We start from the raw sequence: 26903 nt of genomic DNA on the forward strand, positions 1-26903 counted from the left end.
TTTCATAATAATTTTCATAAAACTGGCTTCTCTCATCCGTCCAGAAATGCAAAAGCAACTTTGCAGCTGTTCGTGAGGTACTGTGGGGCGAGACGGCCTGAACTATCTGCCAACACTGCCATCTAGTGGAACACTCGGGAAATGTCCAAGACTAGCGGACAGACTGGCATAGATCAGCAATGCTAGAATGTTGACGCTAGACTCAGTCCAGTAATGATCCTAATCAAATACTTCTCCAACAAAAGCTGCAACTACAACAACAACAACGAAAACAACACACACACACACACACACACACACACACCGTAGACTTACATTGTTCACTACATTATCGTATGCTTATAAAAACCTGATCCATAACTAAATGTGAAATCAATGTTTAGGCATGGAATATGATGGAACAGCTGGAGACCCAACAAAGAGAGGGGGGTGTTATCAGTAAGCATGCATGATTAGTGAGCTCTGGCCGGTCATGATAGGGCATTTCCTGGTTCTATTTTTAGACCTCAGTGGCATGTATAGTGATATTACGTCATTGGACTTCTCCACTCCCACCCACTCTGTCTCTCTCAATCCCCTTTCGTCTCTCTCCCTCCCTCTCTCTCTCTCTCTCTCTCTCCATCATGACCACGGCTGTCCAGCTGTTCCATCAATTCCAGCAGAGGCAGCGTACAACGCAAACCACGTGAGCAATGCCCTTCTCCAGTTCATTCACGATGGCTGCGGATGCTCGCTACTCACCGCACCGCATCCTACGTCCGTACCGCCTGGCTCTCCTTTCCCTGCTGATCCTCTCCCATCTCCCAGCAGGGACAGGGGCTCTGCTCGGCGTCCGGGCAGAGGACACCACAAGCGGGGAGCTGTCCGTGCAGGACGGGCTGCTGAGGGCGACCGAGGGGACTCGCTTTATGTTGCGGGTTTACTACGCAGAATCCCCGGTTACACAGAGACCTAACCGGAGTTTGAGCGGGGCACAGGAAGCCGGCCCAGCCGCCCCATGGATCGCGTTTATAGAGGAGTCTGGGGAGGAGAATACAGAGGGGGAGCCGGTCCAGCACCCGAAACGGAGCCCGTGTGTGGAGGAGAATGCCCGGAGCTCAGACATCGAGCTACTGGGCTCTTTCAGGTCCACCTCCAGTCAAAACTCAGTCGTTGTGGAGCTGCTCGCCAAAGACCTGCGCAGAGGTGAGACGATCAAGTACTACTCCATGTGCGCTTTTGACGGTGTGAAGTGGGAGCATTTCAGGACCAGGGACTACCGGCTAGCGGTGGTGGAACGACCCCCGCAGGCGGACGTGTGGCTCCAAGCAGGGGTATCGGTGCTGTTATTGGGGCTGTCAGCTCTCTGCAGTGGGCTGAACATCAGCATGCTCGCCCTGGACCCCGTGGAGCTGAGGGTGCTCGAAAACAGCGGCACGGAGAAGGAGCAGAAATACGCGCATAAGATAGAATCAGTGCGGAAACACGGGAACTACATCCTGTGTACCGTGGTGCTGGGGAACGTGCTGACCAACACCTGCTTCGTGGTGTGGATGTGCATGATTCTAGGGATGACTCCTCTCTCAACCGCATGTTGCACTTTAGGGATTTTTTTCATCGGGGAAATTCTGCCCCACTCCGTGGCATCGCGACACAGCCTTGCCATCGCCTCCAAGACCATCTGGGCTACGAGGTTACTGATGCTGATCTCCTTCCCTATCTCCTACCCCGTCTCCAAGATCCTCGACATCATGCTGCACCAGGAGATCAGCAACTTTTACACCCGGGAGAAGCTGGTAGCCATGTTGCGTGTCACTGACCCGTACCACGACCTGGTGAAAGAGGAGCTGAACATCATCCAGGGGGCGCTGGAGCTGAGGACCAAGACGGTGGAAGATGTCCTCACCCCGCTGGCCGACTGCTACATGCTCTCGTCGGACGCGGTCCTCGATTTCTGCACCATGTCGGACATCATGCAGAGCGGGTTCACACGGATCCCGGTGTTTGAGAATGAGAGGTCCAATATCGTGGACATCCTGTTCGTGAAAGACTTGGCCTTCGTGGATCCGGACGACTGCACACCGCTGAAGACCATCACACGGTTCTACAAGCATCCCATGCACTGCGTGTTCAGTGACACCAAGCTGGATGTGATGCTGGAAGAGTTCAAGAGAGGTAATCAAACCTCACACTAATGTAACAGCGCAGGTGAAAACAACAGGGCTTCAGGTAGTTTACATTTGGATTCAAATAACACTGCAAGCATCTAACCTGATGCACCAGAGCTGCGTTGCAAGGTAAGCAAACATCAACCCTTGTAGACATGGTCACCTCTTGACAGTAAAGAACATCAGCACGTGGTCGAGAGAAACTAGGTTTAGAGCCCTGGCCATGAATACTTCCCAGGCGAATGAATATTCATATATGCAAATATCAATCGACTTTACTGTTAACACCTGAACATCCAGAGCCCAAGTTTTATATGGAGATCCTCTGATCCTCTGCACAGGCAGACGGGTGTGTGGAACTGACTCCTGACATGGTGGAGTCAGGGGAGTGGGCTATAGCCACAGAGGACAGAGCTCCATCTGTAGCCCATCAATCTGATTGGATCCTTCAGGAGACCACCCAGGGAAGGCCTCATAGGGCGGCCTCCGACCTCATAAATGGCGGCCAGAGTCCAGAATGTGCACTCTAAAAAAAAAAGAAGGTTGCTACTGTATATAAAACCATTTGTAACATAGAAGAACACTTTGGGGAAAAAATTTCCATATAGCAACCGACGGTAAAAAAAAAATAAGCCAATTTTCTCCATATGGTTCTGTCTGGGACCCTACAGACCAAGGGTTCTTTCCCATCCTAAAAGGGTTCTACAGAACCTTACTGGCCTGGGGGAGAACACTTCAGAGCATTCTTCTGTTGTTACTAACGGTTCTCTCTCTCTTGTTTTTGTGTTCTGACCTGGGGGAGGGTGTACTGAAACACCCAGAGACCCCAGCGGCAGCATTAAGGAAAGAAAGGGAATTATTCATTAGTCAATAAAGGGCCTGGTGGAATAGAATAGAACAGAACTTTATTGTCCACCGAGGTGGAAAATTGTCTTTGGCTCACCATACGCAAAAAACAACAACATAAGAAGCCAAGAGGCCGTTAATAAGACAAAATATATAAACAAACAGACAAGGTAAGTTAGACATTAAAACAGTTCATGTCTTTGGTTTTATCTTGTTGGTCCCTTAGTGGAGTTGAGGATGCTAATGGCACTTAGGGATGAAGGACTTCTTAAAAACATTTTTTGTTGCCAGCGGAACTCTATAGCTGGAATATCTTTTTCTCGATGCCTGAAATTCCTGGTGACCCCAAGTGACCCAAGAACATCACTGTATCCCAAGGGCATTGAGAGATGGACTTATTTATCAAAATCAAGTTTGATGGCAAATATTCTGTGTATTCTGTATAAATATGCCAGGACTCAATGATTGAGACGGAATAGGACACGTACACACACACACAGAACACGTACATCACTTCTCTAGGGTCTCAGTTCCTCTTGTCTCTCTGAAGGAAAACTGTTCTCTCTAGACCCAAGGTCCCTGGGTCACTCCTGCTTAAGAGGGTGTTTTAAAGTTGATAGGGAAGCCTCCTTCTAGAGCACTGCTTGTTTCTTTGGAGATAAACACAGTTTGACACAATTAATTGAATATAAATCTTGAGAGACAGTCTGTCTCGTTTGGAGACAGAGATAATGGGATGCAGTCAGAGGAGCTTTTAGTAACTGTCTCAACACTCTTTCCACCATATCTCCATCCCTCTCTTCACACTCTCTGTGTCTTCCTCCCTTTCCACACACACAAACTCCATGTCTCCCTACTACCCTCTCCACACACACACACACACACACACACACACACACACACACACACACACACACACACACACACACATACACACACACTCTACCCATGTCTCCCTACCTCCCTCTCCTCTCCACAAACACACTCTCTCCATGTCTCTCTCTCTGCCAGTGTACTGACAAGCTGCCTCCCCATGACGACCAACATAATGATAATGAATCATCAGAACAAAAGTATTCAATAGAGCGCGTGTAATGCGCATGGGGTGATGGAATGAGAGAATTAGGCCAGGAGCTACGACCAACCCTCAGGATGTTTTTTGCTACCTTTTTTCACTGTTATTTCTTGTTACCCCAGACCTTGGGCCATCACAAGTTGATAACGAGCTCTCCCAACTCAGATGGGGAAAAAAAAAACTATTTTTGGGACATCCTGGCAAAACTATGTAAATGCAAATATTAAGGTAGTACAATGGCATACAAGTATGACATTTGGCAGAGAGTATCCTGACACAAAGGGGAAACCAGGAAAACAAGATTCTGGGGCTCGATGCTACTCTATCCCCCACAACATCCCCTCTATCACCCACAACATCCCCCAAAAGACTAAATCATTATTTTTCAGCTGCTGAATATCTATGCCTCACTTGTATATAGAAAACCTCCCTAATTCATAAGCTTTAGATTTTAGCATAATATTTTTCACCCACTAGCCTTCCAAGTGGGGTTGAGTACAATTTTGTAGGAAAACTAATGCTTTTAAATTGTATTTCACATATATCTTGTCCAAAGTGATACACTCGAGTAGAAGCCAACCACCAATAGAGTAAACTTTATTTATTTTAATCTTTTTTTAATACAACATAGTTTTCTTTAAGTAAACAGATGACTAGTAGACTAGTCACTGGTACATAACTGGTAGACTAGTCACTAGTACATAGAGGACTGATAGACTAGTCACTAGTACATAGAGGACTGGTAGACTAGTCACTAGTACATAGAGGACTGGTAGACTAGTCACTAGTACATAGAGGACTGATAGACTAGGTACTAGTACATAGAGGACTGGTAGACTAGTCACTAGTACATAGAGGACTGGTAGACTAGTCACTAGTACATAGAGGACTGATATACTAGGTACTAGTACATAGAGGACTGGTAGACTAGTCACTAGTAAATAGAGGACTGATAGACTAGTCACTAGTACATAGAGGACTGATAGACTAGGTACTAGTACATAGAGGACTGGTAGACTAGGTACTAGTACATAGAGGACTGGTAGACTAGTCACTAGTACATAGAGGACTGGTAGACTAGTCACTAGTACATAGAGGACTGATAGACTAGGTACTAGTACATAGAGGACTGGTAGACTAGAGTAAATAGAGGACTGATAGACTAGTCACTATACATAGAGGACTGGTAGACTAGTCACTAGTACATAGAGGACAGGTCTAGTCACTAGTGCATAGGAACTAGTGCTAGTAAATAGAGGGCTGGTAGACTAGTCACTAGTTTGGGACTGGTAGTTTATAGTACACAGAAGACTGGTCACTGGCGAGTAGTGCATGGAGGACTAGTTGACTATCCACTAGTCACTAAGTTCTAGATTAACTCCTAGCCAGTGCATCAATTAGTCACTAGATAAAGGTAACTTTAAAGGTCCATGATGTATGTCTAATGTGTTGAAGCCTAGTTTGTGTTTTAAGAGATGTAAGTAGATTAACCATTTCATAGGTTTTTTATAATTTGTTGCTACATTTATCCACAGATTTGGGACTTGAGAAATACATTCCAGAAACAAATACATGTACCATAATCTCACAATACAGCAACTAATTAGGAACACACACACACAGACATGCACACACACACACACACACATACACACACCAAGGTTATAATAGTTTAGCTTTTTTCATTAGTTTTTACTTTTATATCGTTTTAACTTTTTGTTTTCAATTTCAGTTTAGTTTTGATTAGTTTTAAAGCAGGTTTGCTAGTTTAGTTTATTTTTTATTTTTTGAAAATGCTTAGTTTTAGTTTAGTTTTTATTAGTTTCAGTATTAGTTGTCGTTTTTTTATTCTTCTGTGCTATCCTCGTGAGACTATCCTGATCTCGTGAGCTCACGTTGTTTCACTGCGTGTGAAACAAACCATCAAGCGCACGTCAGGTTACTTCTGCGCCGGGGCACAGCTAAAGAACATGGAGGATAGATTTCATAACCACACAAAATACTAGGCTTATGTATGAAATGAAAAAGACTAAAACTAAGGACATTTTCTCTATAATTTTAGTTTATTTTATTTAGTTTTTTAAACACACAATACAGTTTTAGTTAGTTATCGTTTTTTTGTGAAGTCTAGTTTTTATTTTTATTTCAATTAACTAAAATGTTTTTTCACACCTAGTTTTCGTTTTTTTGTTAGTTTTCATTAACTATAATAACCTTGACACACACACACACATACACACACGCGCTCGCACACACACGTTCACTCTACTAGCAGAATTCACAATTGAAACGTGAACCACCACCAAATTTTTTGAATTTGTTGCTACATTTATCCACAGATTTGGGACTTGAGAAATAAATTCCAGAAACATAAATACATTTACCATAATCTCACAATACAGCAAATAATAAGAACACCCACACACACACACACAGACACGCATACACACACGCACACACGTTCACTCTACTAGCAGAATTCACAATTGAAACATGAACCAAACATAGCCATGTGTTCTCTTAACACTGATCTCACCTCACACAGGCTCGAGAAAATAGCTTGGCTCTGAATTAATGGTCTCTAAAGATATAATGAGATGCACAGGTTCCTAGTCTGTAAAAACAGAGATTTGAGTCTCAGAGTGTGAAGCCACTAGTGTGTTCTCACTTTTGTGTGTGTGTTTGTGTGTGTCTGCGCGAGTGTGTGTTTGTGTGTGTGTGTGTGTGTGTGTGTGTATGTGTGTGAAATGATATCTGTTTTCTCATAATAGTGGTATTGTATAAAGAAGACTTTCGGCCACAGCAAGTGTCAGCTTTGAGATAGAAAGGTCAAATTGAAGCTCAAATCGAAGCTTATGAACTAGGGAGGTTTTTGATATACAAGGGAAGCATAGATATTCACCATGATATGCCAATAGTGCAGATAGACTAACAGTCCTCTATGTACTAGTGGCTAGACTACCAGTCCTCTAGTAACTAGAGACTAGTCTACCTGTCCTCTATGTACTGAAGGAAAACCATATGTTTTATAGAAAAAACATTAAAATAAAAAAAGTTTACATTATTGGTGGTTGGCTTTTACTTGAGTGTATTGCTTTGGATAAGATATCCATAATTTCTCAAGGAACATGTCCCAAAAAGGGGGGTTTGGCCTCCTGAGACCAAACGGGACCGAAATGGGGGTGCTCATTATCAACTTGTGATGGATAAGGTATATACTGTAGGTTAACAAGAAATAACAATGAAACAAGGTAGCAAAAACATCCTGAGGAGTGGTCCTGTCTCCCTGCCTCAATGGAATGGAATTGAGATTTCAGCCCCGCTATACAGGAAGAATAGAAACTGAATAGAGACAGTACAAACCAAATAGAAATAGAGTAGAAACATAATAGTGAGCAGAACAGAGAGCAGGCCGTATCCAGTGAGCAGGACTGAGAGGTTATGTAAGAGCTCCATTCACTCTGACAGGATTCAGAATGTCTGTCAGAGGTCAAACCCAAAGCGCTTTCATTGACTGTGAGGAGCTGAATAACATCAGTGAAGGTCTGCTATGGGGGGATGTTTGGGGGGTCAAGTTTGGGACTGCAGCAGCTCTGATTGGTAGTTGTAGTTGTGGTACTGTAGTAGTTGGTCAATCCTACCACGTTTGTTCCAACATCACCTGCATGGGGTTTGAATTCTGGCCTATTTGTCTCAAATATACCGTACCATAGAGCCAACAAGAACAGTCTCACGGGCCTCTCAGCGAGGGGAGAGGAAAGATTAAATCTATTGTTGTATTCTGTGAAAGTAAAGTAATTAGAGCAAGGCTCTCTACTTGACTCAACTGATGTCCACTGCTGGGGTCCACCTCATCCCTCTGTGTGTGTGTTTGTGTGAGTGTGTGTGTGTGTGTGTGTGTGTGTGTGTGTGTGTGATGCTGACCTTCTCTCTTAATCCCCATATCAGCAGGTTATCACCAGAGAGGATCTGTGTGCCCTTTTAGTTTCCTGTATTACTGAAGGCCTTTCCCACATCATGGGCCACCACTGATTGAGTCTACTGGGCAGACATGAAAAATGTAGCTTCAACCTTTCCCTCCTCTCTCCTCCCTCCACCCCTATCATCTCTCCATGGCCTCTCCTTTCTCTATCCCCCGCTCCCTCACTCCCCCTCCCTCTCTTTCTCTCTCTTCATCCCTCCCCTCTAACCATCTCTCATACTTCCTCTTCCCTGTCCTCTCTCCTCCTCTTCCCATCCCTCTCTTTCTCTCCTCTCTCCATCCCTCTCTTTCTCTCCTCTTCCCATCCCTCTCTTTCTCTCCTCTTCCCATCCCTCTCTTTCTCTCCTCTCTCCATCCCTCTCGTTCTCTCCTCTCTCCATCCCTCTTTCTCTCCTCTCTCCATCCCTCTCTTTCTCTCCTCTTCCCATCCCTCTCTTTCTCTCCTCTCTCCATCCCTCTCGTTCTTTCATCTCTCCATCACGCTCTTCCGCCTCCTTCTGAACTCCCACAGATTAGCGGCACTGATTCAGAAGGGCAAGGCAGCATGGGGTTGTGTGTGTGTGTATGTGTGAAAATGTCATGTTCCTCCATACGTCAATGGTGGTTCTATGGGGTGGCAAATGCCACCCTATTTGTATGGGGGGAGATAACCTCTGCCCCCCTAGCTGGAAACGCTGCCACTCTTTTGCCACCCCAGGTAAAACATGCTAGAACCGCTATTTTTTTTCAATGCTGAAATGCCTAAATCCCCCCTGGGGGGACCAATAAAGTCCTATCTTATCTTATTTGATCTTATCTTATGTAATGCATGCAGTAAATCAACCCACATGGGGCACCACCGTTCTATATAGTAATAGTAATAGCAATTAGTCTAATTGATCAATCTCTGTCTAAAGGCGGTCTTTACTCAATCAAGTTCAATCAAATCGACCGACAGATCATGTGATGACGCTACGACATGATCAAAGTTTAAAGGCCAGGTTCTGAATTCAGCATTATAAGCCATGGTTATTTACGATCATTCGTGCACTACATGCGCTCTCGAGATATAGCCTGTCGCCGCTCAACACCCTCAATGGATCATAGGGGCATTGACAAATTCCCTCAAAAACACCATGTAGCCAAGAAGCCTAGGATTGCTTTGCAGCTGGTATTTTATTAATAGTGTTAGGTAGAAGTGTTTGTTGATCAAAACAAATATGGGACACGGATTAATCTAAAGATATCTGGCTTTGTTGTCAATACAAATCAATGGATTTAATATGATCAATAAAACCCGATCGGAAGCATGCTTTGTGGCGATTCTTTTGGCAGAACATCAACTGACACCAGTGACCACTCGGTGGATTTCCTGTCTTTGAAAACGAGAGTTTATGCTGTTATTGAGGGATTCTGTCTATGCACCTATGGATCCATTGAGTATGTGTAGCAGCGACTACATCTCGAGAGTGCACCGTTTAACGAAACTTTGATATCGGCCGTTGTATATGATCATAAATAACTTTATAACATGGCTTATGTAATAAATTCCGAAACTGTCCTTTAATAATATTATTTCATTTCATTTTCATTTCATTTCATTTATTATTTTTTCCGACCAAGACAGTAACAACTTAACAGTTTACACAATCCTTGGCCAGAAAGGAACAGGAAGAAGAAAACTTATTAACCCTGCCCCTTACTTGAACCTTAAAAAATGATAGATGGTCTGCCAGTGTTCATACTGTATTTAGGATAACAAGCTACATACTGAGCATGACAGTACTGAAACGAAGTGACGTTTACATCTGTGCAATAAAATTAAATAAATAAAGTAAACATAACTATGCAGAAATCAAGTAATTAAAAAAAATACAATTTAGAACCCCCACTACACTCCACTTCTCATCCAACAGATTCATATTGTCTAATTATTCTCTCTTTCAACTTCTTTTTAAACTGAAACAAATTTAAGCATTTTAAATCATTCGGGAAGCGAGTTCCATAATTTGACACCGATAAGTGAGACACACATCTGTTTAAGTGTGGTCCGTGCATATTGGTGCTTAAAATTATATCTCCTTCTGTGGTCCACATCCACTGCACTAAAGACAAACATTTTTTTTGTAAATTTAGGGGCAATACTCTGTTTTTTGCTTTATACAATACTAGCAATGTCTGTAATTCAATTAAATCTGTAAATTTGATTAATCCTGATTTAATATACAGACTGTTTGTGGGTTCTCTGAAGTCAACATTATGAATAATTCTTGGTTTTTACATATGCTATGTGAGATTTCCACGTCAGTTTAATATCTATGGTTACGCATAGTATAACTTATTGAAGTTATACTAATCAAGTATCAAAATAACATGAAAACAATTAAATAAATGGATGGAAAAACACATTTAGCAATATGAAAACACAGCAGAAATTAAAAGAATGATGTCATAGATTATCACAGCCTGTCCTAAATTCTCTAATCTTAAAATAATATAGCATCAACACCACACCACAGAAGAACGTTGAATGTGACCTTACGGCAGAAGTGTGTTGGCGCGCTGGCTCAGATGCTGCTCTCGGCATGGAGAATTGAAGAGGCACGTGACTGATGGTCGTTCAGTTTGATGCAAGGCGTAGCCCGCCTGCACTTCTGTCAAAACAGTCTTTTGATGGTAGACTGTGGCGAACGTTGAGGTTCGCAGAGATTCAGAGTTCAGTTTCAGAGCTTCTCGGTGTAGGCTACAGCAAAATGAAAAGGTTCAGAGTTTAAAAGTTGTAAATGTCTCATTCAAACCTTCTATCACCAGAAGTGGATCGTTTGAAGAGTTTATGGAAATTCTTACGCCGCTGCACGTCGACTCACAGACATCTTAAAGAGGAGGTAGCTTTTCAGCAATTCCATGAAGACAGATTGATTTTCATCAATCAGGCACAAGCTTGATCCTTTAAATTACACGTTGGAAAACAAGAGAAAATGAGGGAGAAAGAGAGCCTGTCCCAGGCTTAAATACAACTGATAACTTGAGGCGTGTCCTTTTTCCCCAGACAGTGACGATTGGTCATTCACACAGGGTGAGGGGTGTGGGTGTGGGTGAGCCCCCCCCACACCCCCACCAAATATCCCTGTTAAGGTTTCAACATGTTACATTTCCCCAGCATTCATAATCAACTGACACATGGTTTTAGCTTCAGATTGATACCAAACATTGACTAGCAATCAGTTACTTACAAAACACAATCATTGGTTTAAAATACAACATATCAATGCCCATGCTAGGGCTCATTCTTATGGTGGTTGCATCACATAGTTGGGAGTAAAAGTAATTGAACTTCATTAATGACAAAATGAGAGAGAATGTTCATATTCCTTTGTTTCACCGTATGAAGAGGCTGCTGAGGCCATGTGGCCTGGAGGAATGTAGAGGCTGTTTTAGAGGCTCTATCTATAAATCGCAGGCTTTATAGCAGCGACCCTCCATAGCATTTCTGTGGAAAAGGGCCAGATCCTCTCAGTGTTGCAAGGAGAGGAAGAGTTAAAGAAAAAGGCTCTTTTTCGACAACCTGGACCTTATTTACAGCATATTATAAGACGTTTGACTCACTGAGATAACTTTGGTGTAATTCGGAGGCCTGTAGAATAAATGTAAAATCCAGCGCGAGCCAAGTATATCCATGTAATGGTGGCGGACGGGGCACCGAGAATGCAGCTTCTAAAAAATGTATTTTCTGCCGCGAAACGGTTGTTTTCATCAATCTATTTTTATGAATCACTAGTTATGCTTACATAGAGCGAGGGATTGTTGTGGTTTTCACATGCCTCTGTAATATGATCTTTAGAAACGGAATAAAGCTTCCTCACTTGCTCCAGCACGCATGCGCACAGCACGCAGACTGACTATTCTCCGTCTGTAGGCTACACTCGCGGCTCACATTCTCTACGCTACGATCGGCTTGTTGGTGCCTGGAATATTGTGTGCAATATGGCTGAATATTTATCAGATTTTGAGGATAAGGAAGATGACTTATAATATGATGGAAGCCGATCGTAGCGTAGAGAATGTGAGCCGCGAGTGTAGCCTACAGACGGAGAATAGCCAGTCTGCGCGCTGTGCGCATGCGTGCTGGAGCAAGTGGGGAAGCTTTATTCCGTTTCTAAAGATCTTATTACAGAGGCATGTGAAAACCACAACAATCCCTCGCTCTATGGAAGCACAACTAGCGATTCATAAAAATAGATTGATGAAAACAACCGTTTCGCGGCAGAAAATACATTTTTTAGAAGCTGCATTCTCAGTGCCCCGTCCGCCGCCATTACATGGATATACTTGGCTCGTGCTGGATTTTACATTTCCTCTACAGGCCTCCAAATTACACCAAAGTTATCTCGGTGAGTCAAACGTCTTATAATATGCCGTAAATAAGGTCCAGGTTGTCGAAAAATAGCCTTCTCCTTTAATGATTCCCCAAAATCCCATTTTAAGGGACCAGCCCTTGGGCTAGAGAAGGTTCTGTCTGGTTTACTGTGCGTTTGACAGGAAGCGGTCCAAATGGACCACATTCCCCCTTGCGTGACCTCCCATTGATTAGTCACTGAGTAGGGGAGAGCAGGATGTCCATGGCTTGAGCCTGGAGGCCAGCAGATCTTTATCAAGTGTAGCGTGTGATCACCAACATTCCTGTCAGTCCCACAGTATGGTCTGAATAATATTTGTCATGTCCATAATCTGCTACAGTTTGATTTTCTACAGAATGTGTGTTCATTAGTCAATGTTTTAGTCAGTGCTGGCTCAACTAAAGACAGATGCTCTTGTTTACATACACACACACACACACACACACACAACACATGCACATATGCCCGCACACACACACACACACACACACACACACACACACACACACACACACACACACACACAGCCTGGAGGATCCTGCAAACTGTAAAATCAGAAACAATTAGAGGGACATCCGTGTGGGCTCCCACTCGTGTGTCAGTGTGCGTGCTTGTGTGTGTGCTTTTGTGTGTGCTGGCACTATATCAGCCGTGTCTCTGTGTGTGTGTGTGTGTGTGTGTGTGTGTGTGTGTGTGTGTGTGTGTGTGTGCGTGTGTGTGTTATGTAACAGATGAATGAAGTAATGCAGTCTTCTCCCTGCAAATCAGAAGCCGAGGGTCTCGTCAGTCTCTCCTCACCTGAGCTCCCCTGAGAGGCTGACCTGACCCCACCCGTCATCTCTCATCAACCAATCACAGACCGAGCCCTGTGTGACCTTGTCTTGTCAATCAATGTCTGCCTGTGTTGATAGAGGCCCACTTTATCAACCCAGCTCACTTTTCTGGCCCCCTGGGTGAAACTGTTTTTTAGCTTCCTTCTGGAATATGTAGGGGTGGGATCTATGCCCACCCCCACATTGTTCTCGGTAAAACGCATTGTATTGCCTCTGTGTATGAAATGCGCTATACAAATAAAGTTTGATTTGATTTAATTTGATTTGATGAACAGAATGAATGGTTGGCAATAATGAACAGAATGAATGATTTCCAGTAATAAAGGAATGAATTAATTAAATGAATGAATGAGCTGAGGTAGTGTATCCAGGCAGGAAACTCAGATGAGTCCCTTGGGTCACAGTAGCGTCATCTCAGCAGACCCCCTAAAGGATTGGACTCACCTGGCATTAGGAGCTAGAGCTGATAAAATAATGGGTAAACATAAATAGATACTTAAAATAGAAAAAAAAAATCAAAATGCATAGTAACTAGTTCTAAACATGCAGGGAGAGTGACACCAAAACTGCAGTTAAAAATAGATGATAACGAAATTGAACAGGTGACAGAAGTGAGTGACATTACTTTGTGTTATGATTGACAGCAGAATGTCTTGGACAAGTTGGATAGATCAAATGTTGAAGAAAATGGGTCGAGGGATGGCTGCTATTAGATTTTGTAGGAAATATATACCAGGCTACTTGACTAAACAACTAGTACAACTAGTACAAGCCCTAGTACTATCTCAAGCCCTAGTACTATCTCAAGCCCGAGTACTATCTCAAGCCCTAGTACTATCTCAAGCCCTAGTACTATCTCAAGCCCTAGTACTATCTCAGCTTGATTACTGCACAGTGGTTTGGTCCAACACATCAGAAATGAATCTATACAGGTTACAGGTAGCTCAAAATAAAGTAGTTTGTATAGTGCTCAACTGCTCCTACAGAACAAGAGTGAGTGAAATGCAATTGAAATATATTATTACGACAAAAAGTTCTGTGATTCTGTAAAGTAACTTAATGTTCTCTTGTGACAGACACACTAATCCACGCGGCAGTCATCAGAGAGGAGGTTTCTGCTGCCTGCATGCAGAACAGGAGCAGGACAGAGAACAGTGCATTACAGAGCAATGGTAGCCTTATTTGCCAAGGGTTTTGGTTCTTGAAACTAGTGGGGTGGCCTTTAAAAATAAATTGTTTACACAAGGTGTTACATGAGATGTTTTTTTTTCCTGTTTTTAAATATTCGTGGCTATGTAGCTATACCTTTGTTTTCAATTCTTGTAGCTTTTTTTAACTCACTGATGTGAGCTGTGTGTAGGTGAGGGGAGCTCTAGGAGCGGGACAGGGGCTGGGGGTGTTCGGGGTTCCCTGTCCCTGTGGTAGGTCATGTTTAGAGCACGGCTGACTCAATCTTCCATGTGGTCCTCATTTCATGGGTTGGGGGTGGAGGACTTCTGTTGGTAAATGGACTGCATTTATACAGTATAAGTCTGCTCATTGGGAGCAATTTGGGGTTCAGTGTCTTGCCCAAGGACACTTCATGTGGACAGGAGGAGGCGGGATTCGAACCGCCGACCCTACGATCATTGGACGACCCGCTCTACCACCGAGCCACAGCCCTGCTGGCTCCGATTGGGGGGGTGCACCTGCCCTCGCCCTTTCCAACGACCAACGTTTAGTGACGTACTGATCTGCTATCCCTCTTTGTTTTTCTGATCTGCTATCCCTCTTTGTTTTTCTTTGTATTATGTATGTTGTATGAATGTATGTTTATTTAGAAAAGTGGTATACAATTTGTGTTTTTGACCTCAGGAAGAACAGCATCCGTCTGTACGAGATGGCTGATTTGTGGATCAATAAATAATTACATTTACTGTGGGTAAGTGAGGCTTTGATGTGCTTGGCGAAGGTCTTGTTAATTATGCAAGAGAGTTACTCAGTTAAAAGGTCTGTAGATGAAGCAATGGCTGAGGGAAGTCTATAGACCCCGACAACTACAAAGGAATTATTGGATCCACAGTCAATATTAACAGCAATGAATTCAAAACAATCAGGTATAGTGGCAGCATGTAAAACAGAAGTAGTAAAACAGGATTTCACAGAGATGGCCACTCCACTACCCCTTTTCCCAATTCTGTCAACTCTAAAGATGCCATAATCATTCAGGGCCACCTCGGAGTCACTAATAACAAAATATCAGGATCCGTTTGGGAAATAACTGTAAAACATGTAAAGGGTCAGGTTTTTGATGCTGGAGCAGACCTCTAATATTTAGGTGGATCAACCCTAGCCCTTTTCTGAACTTGAAGGGGTCATTTAGATGGATGGATGGATGGATTGGATGGATGGATGGATGGATGGATGGATGGATGGATGGATGGATGGATGGATGGATGGATGGATGGATGGATGGATGGATGGATGGATGGATGGATGGATGGATGGATGGATGGATGGATGGATGGATGGATGGATGGATGGATGGATGGATGGATGGATGGATGGATGGATGGATGGATGGATGGATGGATGGATGGATGGATGGATGGATGGATGGATGGATGGATGGATGGATGGATGGATGGATGGATGGATGGATGGATGGATGGATGGATGGATGGATGGATGGATGGATGGATGGATGGATGGATGGATGGATGGATGGATGGATGGATGGATGGATGGATGGATGGATGGATGGATGGATGGATGGATGGATGGATGGATGGATGGATGGATGGATGGATGGATGGATGGATGGATGGATGGATGGATGGATGGATGGATGGATGGATGGATGGATGGATGGATGGATGGAGGGAGGGAGGGAGGGAGGGAGGGAGGGAGGGAGGGAGGGAGGGAGGGAGGGAGGGAGGGAGGGAGGGAGGGAGGGAGGGAGGGAGGGAGGGAGGGAGGGAGGGAGGGATGGAGCAGGTTAGGATGTTTACCCAAACGATGAGCTGAAACACATCTCTGTGGTGTGTGGGTGTGTGCGTGCTTGCGTCTGCGCGTGTGTGATTCATCTGTGTGTTTATCTTGTGTCTCAGCTGTGACTCAGAGGAGAGGCCAGTGGATTAGTAGAGACAGTTTGACAGTTTGGAGGACTTGGCCTTACATGAACAGACAGAGAGAGAGAAAGAGAGGGAGAGATAGACGGTATATAACCAGTGTGGGGATGCCTGACCCTGCTGACTGGACCACACATACTGCGCACGCACACACACACACACACACACACACACACACACACACACACACCTACAAAGCATATCCAAACACACTCATATTGTAGAAACACAATTATTAACTCAGACACATTTTGGTATAGCTGATGGCCCTTTATACCTATGCCCCCCCCCCACCACCCCCTGTCTCTCCGTCCTCAGGTAGGTCTCACCTGGCGGTGGTGCAGTGTGTGAACAGCGAGGGCGAGGGCGACCCCTTCTACGAGGTCCTGGGCATCGTCACCCTGGAGGACGTCATCGAGGAGATCATCAAGTCTGAGATCGTGGACGAAACGGACCTCTACAGTAAGAAATTATATTATTAAACGGACCTCTACAGTAAGGAATTACATTATTAAATAGACCTGTACAGTAAGGAATTACATTATTAAATGGACCTCTACAGTAAGGAATTATATTATTAAACGGACCTCTACAGTAAGGAATTACATTATTAAATGGACCTCTACAGTAAGGAATTACATTATTAAATAGACCTCTAAGGAAAGAGCACATCAGGATCTGATGCCCTGGTAGAGCATTCATGTATTAACTGGCAGCCACACTTAACTCCTCGACTTCCCCAGCTTGCATCTCACATTCACACTCTTGATTTAACACAATTTGCTTTCTAACAAAAATCTTTAAAAAACCATGAATGCGTGTTTGCAACTGTCCCTGAACGATCCCAAATGTCATTACTTTTCACTCAACAGATCTGTTCCATTTTTTATGACGTCCGGAGTGCGCGAGTGTACGCGTCCATGTATGCTCCAATATGTACACGTGTGTGTGCTTGTATATGTGTGTGTGAGCATATGTGTGTGTGTCTATGTGTATTTGTATCTAAATATAGCTTGGTACAGCTAATCTCCAATGCGTCAGTAATCCCAACTACTGTCTCAGAATCCTAAGTGTTTCCTGCAACAGCATAACCAATCCCCATCTGCAGCCAATCCTGCGCTCACCTGACAGATGTGTTTTATACTGCATCAGATAAACACCAGACTATCAATCTGGCTATGCTGATGAGAGTGAGACACAGGGTGGGTAAAGATGTGTATAAATTAGACAACTGTAGGAGCATCAGTTTGTTACAGCCTGCTGTAGGTTAACAGTGTTAGTGAAGTCATCATAGCCAGTCACTCTCAGAGGAGTCATGTCATGCACAGTTAATCATTGCGGCCAATCATTGTGTGTTTGGTATATGTGTGTGTGTGTCTTCCCAGCTGACAACAGGAACAAGCGGCGTGTGTCTCAGCGGGAGCGGAAGCAGAAGGACTTCTCTGTGTTCAAGCTGACGGACAACGAGATGAGGGTGAAGATCTCTCCACAGCTGCTGCTGGCCACACATCGCTTCCTGGCCACTGGTGGGTATGGGGTGTGTGTGTTGTGAGAGTATGTGTTGGAGAGAGTTACAGAGAAAGAGAGATGGAATATGTGGTATACAATTTTGTGTGTAAATGTGTGTGTGTGTTTGCCCTGTTTGACCTTTGACCCACCCACCCCCCTACTGTAGAGGTGGAGCCTTTCAGACCATCCCACCTATCAGAGAAGATTCTGCTGCGCCTCATCAAGCACCCCAGCGTAGTCCAGCAGCTCAAGTTCAACCCCAAGGACAAGCGACGCCCCCAGCACTACCTCTTCAACAAGAACAAGCCCGTCGACTACTTCATCCTGGTCCTGCAGGTAGGCCACAGGGCATACACACACACACACACACACACACCCACCCACACACACACACACCACACACACACACACACACACACACACACACACACACACACACACATACACACACACACACACACACACACACACACACACACACACACATTCAATTCACACTAGCAGCCTCTCTCTCTCTGGTCTTTGTCTTTCTCTCCGTCCTTACAAGGCATTCTAGATAGGACATTGTTTCACTCTGGATATGAGAAGCTCTTTTTAACTGACTTGTGAGGACTGAATGTTTTAAAGAGTGGTAATTCTGAGTTCTGGTTTTCATTGTGTTGCAGGGTCGAGTGGAGGTGGAGATCGGGAAGGAGGCGCTTCGCTTTGAGAACGGAGCTTTTTCCTACTTCGGCATGCCTGCCCTCATACCGGCCCTGCCCTCAGGTAAACAACACAAACATACTGGCCCTGCCCTCAGGTAAACAACACAAACATACTGGCCCTGCCCTCAGGTAAACAACACAAACAAACCGGCCCTGGCCTCAGGTAAACAACACAAACAAACCGGCCCTGGGGCCTCATTTATCATTGAGGTACGCCTTCTTTTACACGGTCTTTTCCGCGATTTCAGGCGTACGCCATTTCCCCCCCCCCACAGCGCGATCTAGTCGCCTTTCTACGCGCTTTTGTAGGACACCTCTCAAGTAGCCGTACCGATTTACACGGTTTTCTACACCCTTTTTGAACACAGGGGGAACTGGCGACGCAGGTGGTGCGTCGGTGAATTACAATGTTTGTTTGATGGAGAGAATAAGAGCGACAGTTTATGAACGCACAATCATGTAGGCTAATAGCCCAATTCAGCACAAACATATATCGGAATGCAAGATTAGACGTGTCCTCTAACCGGCTCATTAATGGTCCGATATGGATTTGTTCCCCAAACTTAACGTATGCGCTGTCCCAAACCTTTCCGCGCTATATGTCACACACCTAATGCAGGCACTCCAACAAACGGCAATAATTGACCAATTAGATTGTCATTAATATGTGATCATGTGGACCTGTTTGCTGTTTGGTAAGCATATAAATGACAGTCCTCCTGTGCGTAATGCGAGCCTAAATGAATCCGGCGCTACTCGGCCTACTGGCCGAGATAGAACTCCAAAGAGGTGACGGCGATGGCGACTGCACCCACATAAGGGCACCATCAGTGAATGAATATGTCTATGTGAATCGCAAAAATGTGCACACTATAAATACCCAAATCATATGTGATGCCGACATGCTCATCACAAGTGTAGTGGCACGGTGGCCTGGCTCCACGCATGACTCATTCATCCTGGCGCACAGCAGGGTAGGGGCTAGACTGGAGGCAGGCGCTGCGCGTGACGGCTGGCTTGTTGGTGTGTGCATAGCCAAGATACATATTCTTTGTCTTTTTTACTTTAATCTTTATTAGCATTTTCCATCCATACAACGACAATACAATAAAACATAAAAACTTACAATAACAGCTTATGGGTACTTCCATCCATGCAGCTTTTTTTTCTTACTCAAATATGACAATTTTAATATTAGTGGTATCATCACACTTCCTTCTATAATCCATCCATTTTTCCCATCTCCCTTCAAACTTTCCTTCCTGCATCCTCAATGCATAAATAAATCTCATAAATCTCCTCCACAACACCCACCACTGCTCCTTGGTTGGGGGTTCCACCTTATACCAAGCCCTCATTATTGTCTTTTTACTAGCAACCAATAGTACTTTCACTAGGTATCTGTCCCCTCCTTGTACATCATTCTGTTATGTTTGCCAAGATGTATATTCAAAGCTGATAAGAATGAGAACCAGTCAAGACCCCACCACAAAATGAGGACCCAAGCCCTCAGCCCCCTCCCCGTCATGAGGTTTACCAGCGGGGCCAAAGGGCCCACACTGAGGTCATGCGCCAGCTATGAAGACACAAACAAGTAAGGTTCACATTTCTACCATTTTATTGTCTGTTGGTGGGTGACTGTGTGAGGTGTGTGAGTGCGTTTGTGAGTGAATGTGTGAGGTCCGTGAGTGTGGTAGTGAGTGACTGTGTGAGGTCCTTGAGTGTGGTAGTGAGTGACTGTGTGAGGTCCGTGAGTGTGGTAGTGAGTGACAGTGTGAGGTCCGTGACAGCATGTGTGAGGGAATGAAGTGCAGTGAGGATGTCCTGTTGGCTCTGGTGGTGTAGTGTGGTGACCTCCACCAACTGCTGCACAACTGCCCCACAACTGCCCCAATCCCTTCTGCCATTTCCCTCTGGGCCTCTAGGGTCATGAGCCTCCAGCACAGCGTCTGAGAGGAAGCCCAGCCCTCAGGGACCCTTGAGGCAGGGACGCTGGCAGCCGGAGGTGGAGGCGTGGGCGGTGGAGACGGAGACGGAGGCGCTGGAGATGGCACTGGAGGTGGAGGCCGGTGCGCTGGAGGTGGAGGCACTGGAGGTCGTGGCGCTGGATGTAGAGGCTGCAACCGGCGGGGGCACGACCGTCAGGTCAAGGACCACTGCAGACTCCCCCTCCTCTGAGTCCCACCCCACGTCAGAGCCTGGAGAAACAATTTCAGTCATTTTCTTTGAGTTTGTCTGTTAACTTGATTATGCATTAAACATTTCATTGTGTAGCCATATTCAATTGATATGTTTTTCTGTTGGCAGCAAAATAAATGCTTAAGTGTGATTTACCGGGTGATTTAGATGAGTCTTAATTTCCCAGAGGGGAAAATGTTTAATGTGGTCTAACATTATGAAGTGGTCATCTGTGTTATCGTTCCCTGTTTTTGGTCCTAAATCAATCATAGCCTACCACAGAATGTGTGGAATGTTTGCTTTCCTCACAGCCACATAATACAGCATGTCCGTGTAGCCTACGCCAAATACAGGATGCACGAAACGTACAGTAGGCTACCTAAACTGTAGGAGCAATCAGACAAATGTAGGCTCGTACAAATAGCTTACCTTCCGAAGATGATTTTCTTTCCTCGCGTGGACCTCACCAACAAGCACATGCACCTCCGTCTCCGAAAAGTTTCTCTTCTTTCCGCGTTTTTCCATAAACGTATTTGTCTTTCCTATGCTCCACGCTATATTATGTCGGTTCCTTCCGGGGTATCCACGTTGTGCGCTGTCATAGTTTTGACCATATATGGTTGAATTTGGGCGTGGAGAGGGCGGAACACGAGGCGCGTGCGCGTCCGCTCTCTTCTACGCCACCGTCGGATTTTTCGTGGAGGAATTGGCGCAGCAGCGTGTACGACATTTTTGATAGATCCGAAAAGCGTGTAAATATTCTCGTCGTACGCGACATTTCGCATTTTCCGCGTTTTCGTCGTACGCCCTCTTTTACACCTGAATTTACACGCTCTTTGATAAATGAGGCCCCTGGCCTCAGGTAAACAACACAAACATACCGGCCCTGCCCTCAGGTAAACAACACAAAGAAACAAACAACACATGCAGACATAGTCCTCTGTCTGTGTGTGTGTGTGTGTGTGTGTGTGTGTGTGTGTGTGTGTGTGTGTGTGTGCGCGCGTGTGTGCGTGTGTGTGCGTGTGTGTGCGCATGCACGTGCGTGTAACGTGTGGGGCCGCAGTAGCTCAGGAGGTAGCCGTCTGGGAATCGGAAGGTTCACAGTTCGATTCCAGCGTGTCGAAAGTGTCCTTGAGCAAGACACTGAACTCCAAATTGCTCCCAATGAGCAGGCTAGCGCCTTGCATGGCAGCTGGCCGCCATCGGTGTGTGAATGGGCGTGTGAATGTGTGTGTGAATGTGTGAATGAGAGGCCATTGTAAAGCGCTTCCATGTTGGAACCCAAACATCTACCGCTATCAAGGAGTGATATTTGGTCTGTTCAGTCATGGCAGGGCTTCTGATCACATGAGCCTTGTTCCTGAGACAACCTCAGGATACTGTACGGGAACCTCTGCATTTACAATTATTCTAAAGAAGAAGAGAAGCCGCAGCTCTGAGTTCTTTCTGCTGTAATATACATTTTGGAAAATGGCCCATGGAAAATGTTCTCCTACTGTAAGTGTGTGTGTGTGTGTGTGTGTGTGTGTGTGTGTGTGTAGCCCACAGGTACGGTTCTCGCAGCAGTGGTCTGAACCAATCAGACTCTGTGTTGAGCGGAGGCAGTGTGGGTCAGCTGAGCACTTTGGGAGTCTACCTGCCTGACTACACGGTCAGACAGCTCACAGACCTGCAGGTCATCAAGGTAACACACACACACACACACACTCACACACAGATGCATGCATACAAGCAAACACACACATAAACACACACAAAAACTGAAACACTGAACCCTCCCTCTGGGTGTCCAGACCCTCAGCTCCTTTGATCTGTCCCGGTCAATGCTGCTGACGGAAAGCAGACACATCCTCCCCCCTGCCTGCCTCAGTGCCGTCTGAGCACACACATGCACACGCACACACACACACACACGCAAAAGCAAACACACACACAAAAGTAAACACACACGCACACACAAACATTCTCTCTTTCCCTTTAATCAGGGCGATAAATGAGCTCTATTTCCCTCATGAATATTTTAGGATTTAAGTGATGGATGTTCTGCCTGACTATACACGCACGCACACAAATACACACACACACACACACAGACACACACACACACTCTCAAACAGCCCATACCCTCACTTAGCTCAAATACAATAACCTAAATTCCGTCATCTCATGAAGGCATTAGAGATCAGGTCTGTATAAATAACACACACAGACATGCAACACCAAACACACGCACGTACACACACACACACACACACACACTCTGGTGATGACAATGTAGACACTAGACAGTGATAACGATGAAGATGAGGCAAGGGAATAACATATTGATCACGCCCCCCACCCCCCCAACACAGATCACCAGGAGCCACTACCAGAACGCTCTGGCGGCCTGCAGGATGGACAGCTCCCCCCTGACCCCCGACCCCGACGTCCTGGCCCCCGGCACAGAGGCCCGGCCCCCCAACTCTGAGACGCGCTCCCACAGCATCGCCCTGCCCCTCACCCACACCCACACCCGTCTGGGGCTGGCGCGCCTCACACACCACCACCGCCGCCACCGCGCCCTCCGCCACACCCCCCAGCTCAACCAGAGGAACCGCATCGTCCGTGAGTATTGAATTGAAACCGTTATTGCCCCAGAGGGGAATTTGTTTAGCACACGTCAAGCATACAGAAAACATTGAAATGTACGCCCATCACCAACACCACAATGTCACCAACCACCATCATCGTTATCACCATCCTCACCAACATCATCGCATGAACATCATCATCACTGCAACAGGCATCAACGGCAGTTCAACAATTTAATGCTTCTTGGCACAAAAGAAGTGCTGGCTCGTTTTGTCCTTGTTTTGGGCGTTCTAAACCTGCGTCCAGAGGAGAGTAGGGGGAACTCTGAGAAGAGTGGATGGGAAGGATCGTCCAGTATTCGTCTGGCAAGGTTGATGGTGTACTGATCAGAGAGCTGAGAGACACTCTGAACATCTGAGCCAGTGATTTTCCTCCCCGTCTTAGTAACCTTGTCCAGCATGTTTCTGTTCTGGATGGACAGACTTCCACCCCAGCACTGGATGGCGAAGGTCACCACGCTCTGAACGAACGTCAGGTAGAACAGTCTCAGTGTTGTTACGTCTGCCTTGAAGCTGCGTAGCTTCCTTAAAAAATAAAGTCTCTGTTGTGCTTTTTTGTATCTTGCCACTGTGTTGGCAGTCCAGGTGAGTTTGGAGTCAATGATAGTGCCCAGGTACTTATATTCCTCCACCTACTTACGTTAGCCTCATCCATGTGAGTAGAGCCTCCTTACGTTAGCCTCATCCATGTGAGTAGAGCCTCCTTACGTTAGCCTCATCCATGTGAGTAGAGCCTCCTTACGTTAGCCTCATCCATGTGCAAGAGCAGTGTCGTTTTTCACCTTAGGAACGGCAGGTCTGTCGCAATTCAGCCACAGCAAACATAGGCTAGAGATCGAAAATGATTCATCTTAGATGGATGTGCCGGTGCATTCTGTGTGGCTAGCTTCATTGGCAACAGCAGTGTTTGCTTTAATATTTTAAGCTGGTGCAGATCTTTCACTTTGGTTTGGGTGTTGATAGGAGGACTGAGTTGAGGAACGTTTATTCTTCTTGCTGAAGAATGTATAAATCGTTTTGTTAGGTAATTTTGCAGAGACTTGCTTGCTTAATGTGCTGACATTAAAGCTGAAGCAGTTTTTTTTCACATATTTCACATTTTATCAAAACTAATTAAAGCCTCCTGAAATCTGATTGTTTAATTGAGCCATACCGTCCTAATAGCGTCCAATTTCAATGACTCACCACTACCATTCACCACGTCTTGCTATTCCAGCATTTCTGCCTGTGTTGTCAAATTACGGCCCGTAACTTTGCTCCGTCCCCGTTCCTTAAATGTACATAATGTACATATTATACAGTTAAGGCCCTTTGTCTGTGAGATTAGAGTTCATTACGTGGTTACTAGAAAAAAAAGAAAAAAAAAGATTTATGAATTTGTTATTTTCTTTTTTCCCGTTTACTACTGGCGCCAGTGTTTATTGTAGGCTATTACTGTGTTTTCTTTTTGTATTTTAAAGTTGTGTTGTTGATATTGATGTGGTGATTCGAATTGAGATGATTTGTTGATTGTTCATAGGCTGAGGCCGCATATGTATGCACTCATGATATTTCATGAATGAGACTGTTATTTTATGAATGGTACTATGTACTGATTGGCTTAGGCCGCATCTTGAGTGCCTTATAGGCTGCAGCTGCGTGTGAGGCGTTTTAACTTTACTATCCTGGAGATTGAGTGAGGGCGAGTTTTTCAGTAGGTCTACTCTTGGCTTTGTTATAATGATGTCACTCAAATATTCTGAAGATAGAATTACAGTTAGCCTCATTTCAGAGTCGCTGAATGAAGAAAAAAAACGGATGTGGTTATGATGAGTGTGAAATCCAAGATATAACATAAATTTGTGCCACAGCTCAGAGGCAAAACAAATCAGCAGCTCAGTCTCTCTCAGACTTGAGGCTTTCACATGATCATGTACTCAGAGACAAGGGACGAATGCTAACAAAGTCATTATGTACTGACTGTTGACACACACGCATGTGCGCAGACACACACACACACACGCGCGCACACACACACACACACACACACACACACACACAGCTCCTGCGTGAGGTAATCCAAAAACTGATTGGTTTCGAGGCTTAAAGGATTTCCCAGATACCATCTGGCATTTTGGCATGGCTGTGTGACGGCTGTGTAAAGCATGCCACCTTGTGTGTGTGCGTGTGTGTGTGTGTGTAACTGCATGTATGGGGGTGTGTATGTGCTTGTGTTTGATCTCTGTCACTGAGGGGAAAAAAAGGTCTAAAAAGGTCATGTACTTCATGAAAACCCTATAAGCTCCCTCTGGCACAGCTCTTTAGCGCCCCCTGCTTGGCAGAGGTGTAGTACGACACAGCCCTCTCACTAGCTGCAGTTGTAGGGCTGCTGGTCCACCATGTCTGCTTCCCTCTCTGACAAAAATGGAGGAGATCTCCACACACTGTCCATGAACAAATGAAACAGGAACATTTAAAGCAGCGTGTTGAGTGTCACAGATTTTTTTGAACACTTGATGAAAGAGTGGATGACGTGCGTAAATGTCCTTCTCTCCCTGCAGGCAGTAAGTCGGACGGCCAGAAGAGCCCCAGTGACTGTGTGTTCCTGAGGATGGACGAGGTCCCCCACAGCGGAGAGGACCGGCCGGGGGGACAGGGGGAGAGGGGTGAGGAGGACAGACAGGCCGATCGCCTGCTCATGTTTTATCAGTCACATACAGCACTGGCAGATCTATTATTGTGTATCTGCAGTATCACCGACTCCACCATCTCTGTATCTGGCTGACTGATGTGATGTCTTCCGTCTCTCGCCCTCTGCCTCTCTCTCTCTCGCTGCCCCGCCCCCCCATCTCTCTTTTTATCCATCTCTCTCTCTCTCTCTCTCTCTCTCTCTCTCCTAGATGTGCCTGGGGAGTCCGAGCCGTCGTGCTCTCTGTTCATCAGCTCTCTCTCTCTCTCTGGCTTAGAGGAAACACTGGGCAAGAAGCTGCTCCGCAAACTGAGTGAGTGAGGCACACACACACACGTACGCACGCACACACACACACACACACACACACACACACACACACACACACACACACACACACACACACACACACACATCCACACACGCATAGAGGCACACACACACACACACACACACACACACACACATTCACACGGCTCCACACACCCACACACTTTATACAGACACACACTCACACACACACACACACACACACACACACACACACACACACACACACACACACACATCCACACACGCATAGAGGCACACACACACACACACATTCACACGGCTCCACACACCCACACACTTTATACAGACACACACATTCACCTACACACAGGCTCACACACATGCTCACTCACACACACACACACACACACACACACACACACACACACACACACACACACACACAGCTCTAAAGCCATGAGGCCTTTTTTCTTTTTTAACCCAACATTGTTTACCATCGATGCACTGCACTAAATATGTCCCTGTGACATGAAACGGATATTAACCAA

General features: G+C 45.3%; 1 protein-coding gene across 1 annotated transcript; it reads left to right on the forward strand.

The window, feature by feature from the left end:
• Positions 1 to 692: 692 nt before the first annotated feature.
• cnnm1 (cyclin and CBS domain divalent metal cation transport mediator 1) lies at positions 693 to 26382 on the forward strand (the record flags this gene model as incomplete). Its single annotated transcript, XM_084452340.1, has 9 exons — positions 693 to 2154; positions 16688 to 16831; positions 17755 to 17895; positions 18045 to 18214; positions 18544 to 18643; positions 22302 to 22444; positions 23115 to 23371; positions 25938 to 26038; positions 26273 to 26382. The coding sequence occupies 9 exons, from the start codon at positions 693 to 695 to the stop codon at positions 26380 to 26382; spliced, it is 2628 nt and encodes an 875-aa protein (XP_084308466.1).
• Positions 26383 to 26903: the final 521 nt, after the last annotated feature.

This window comes from Borostomias antarcticus (genome assembly GCF_949987555.1).
Source record: "Borostomias antarcticus genome assembly, chromosome: 17".
In the NCBI taxonomy this organism is placed as follows: domain Eukaryota; kingdom Metazoa; phylum Chordata; class Actinopteri; order Stomiiformes; family Stomiidae; genus Borostomias; species Borostomias antarcticus.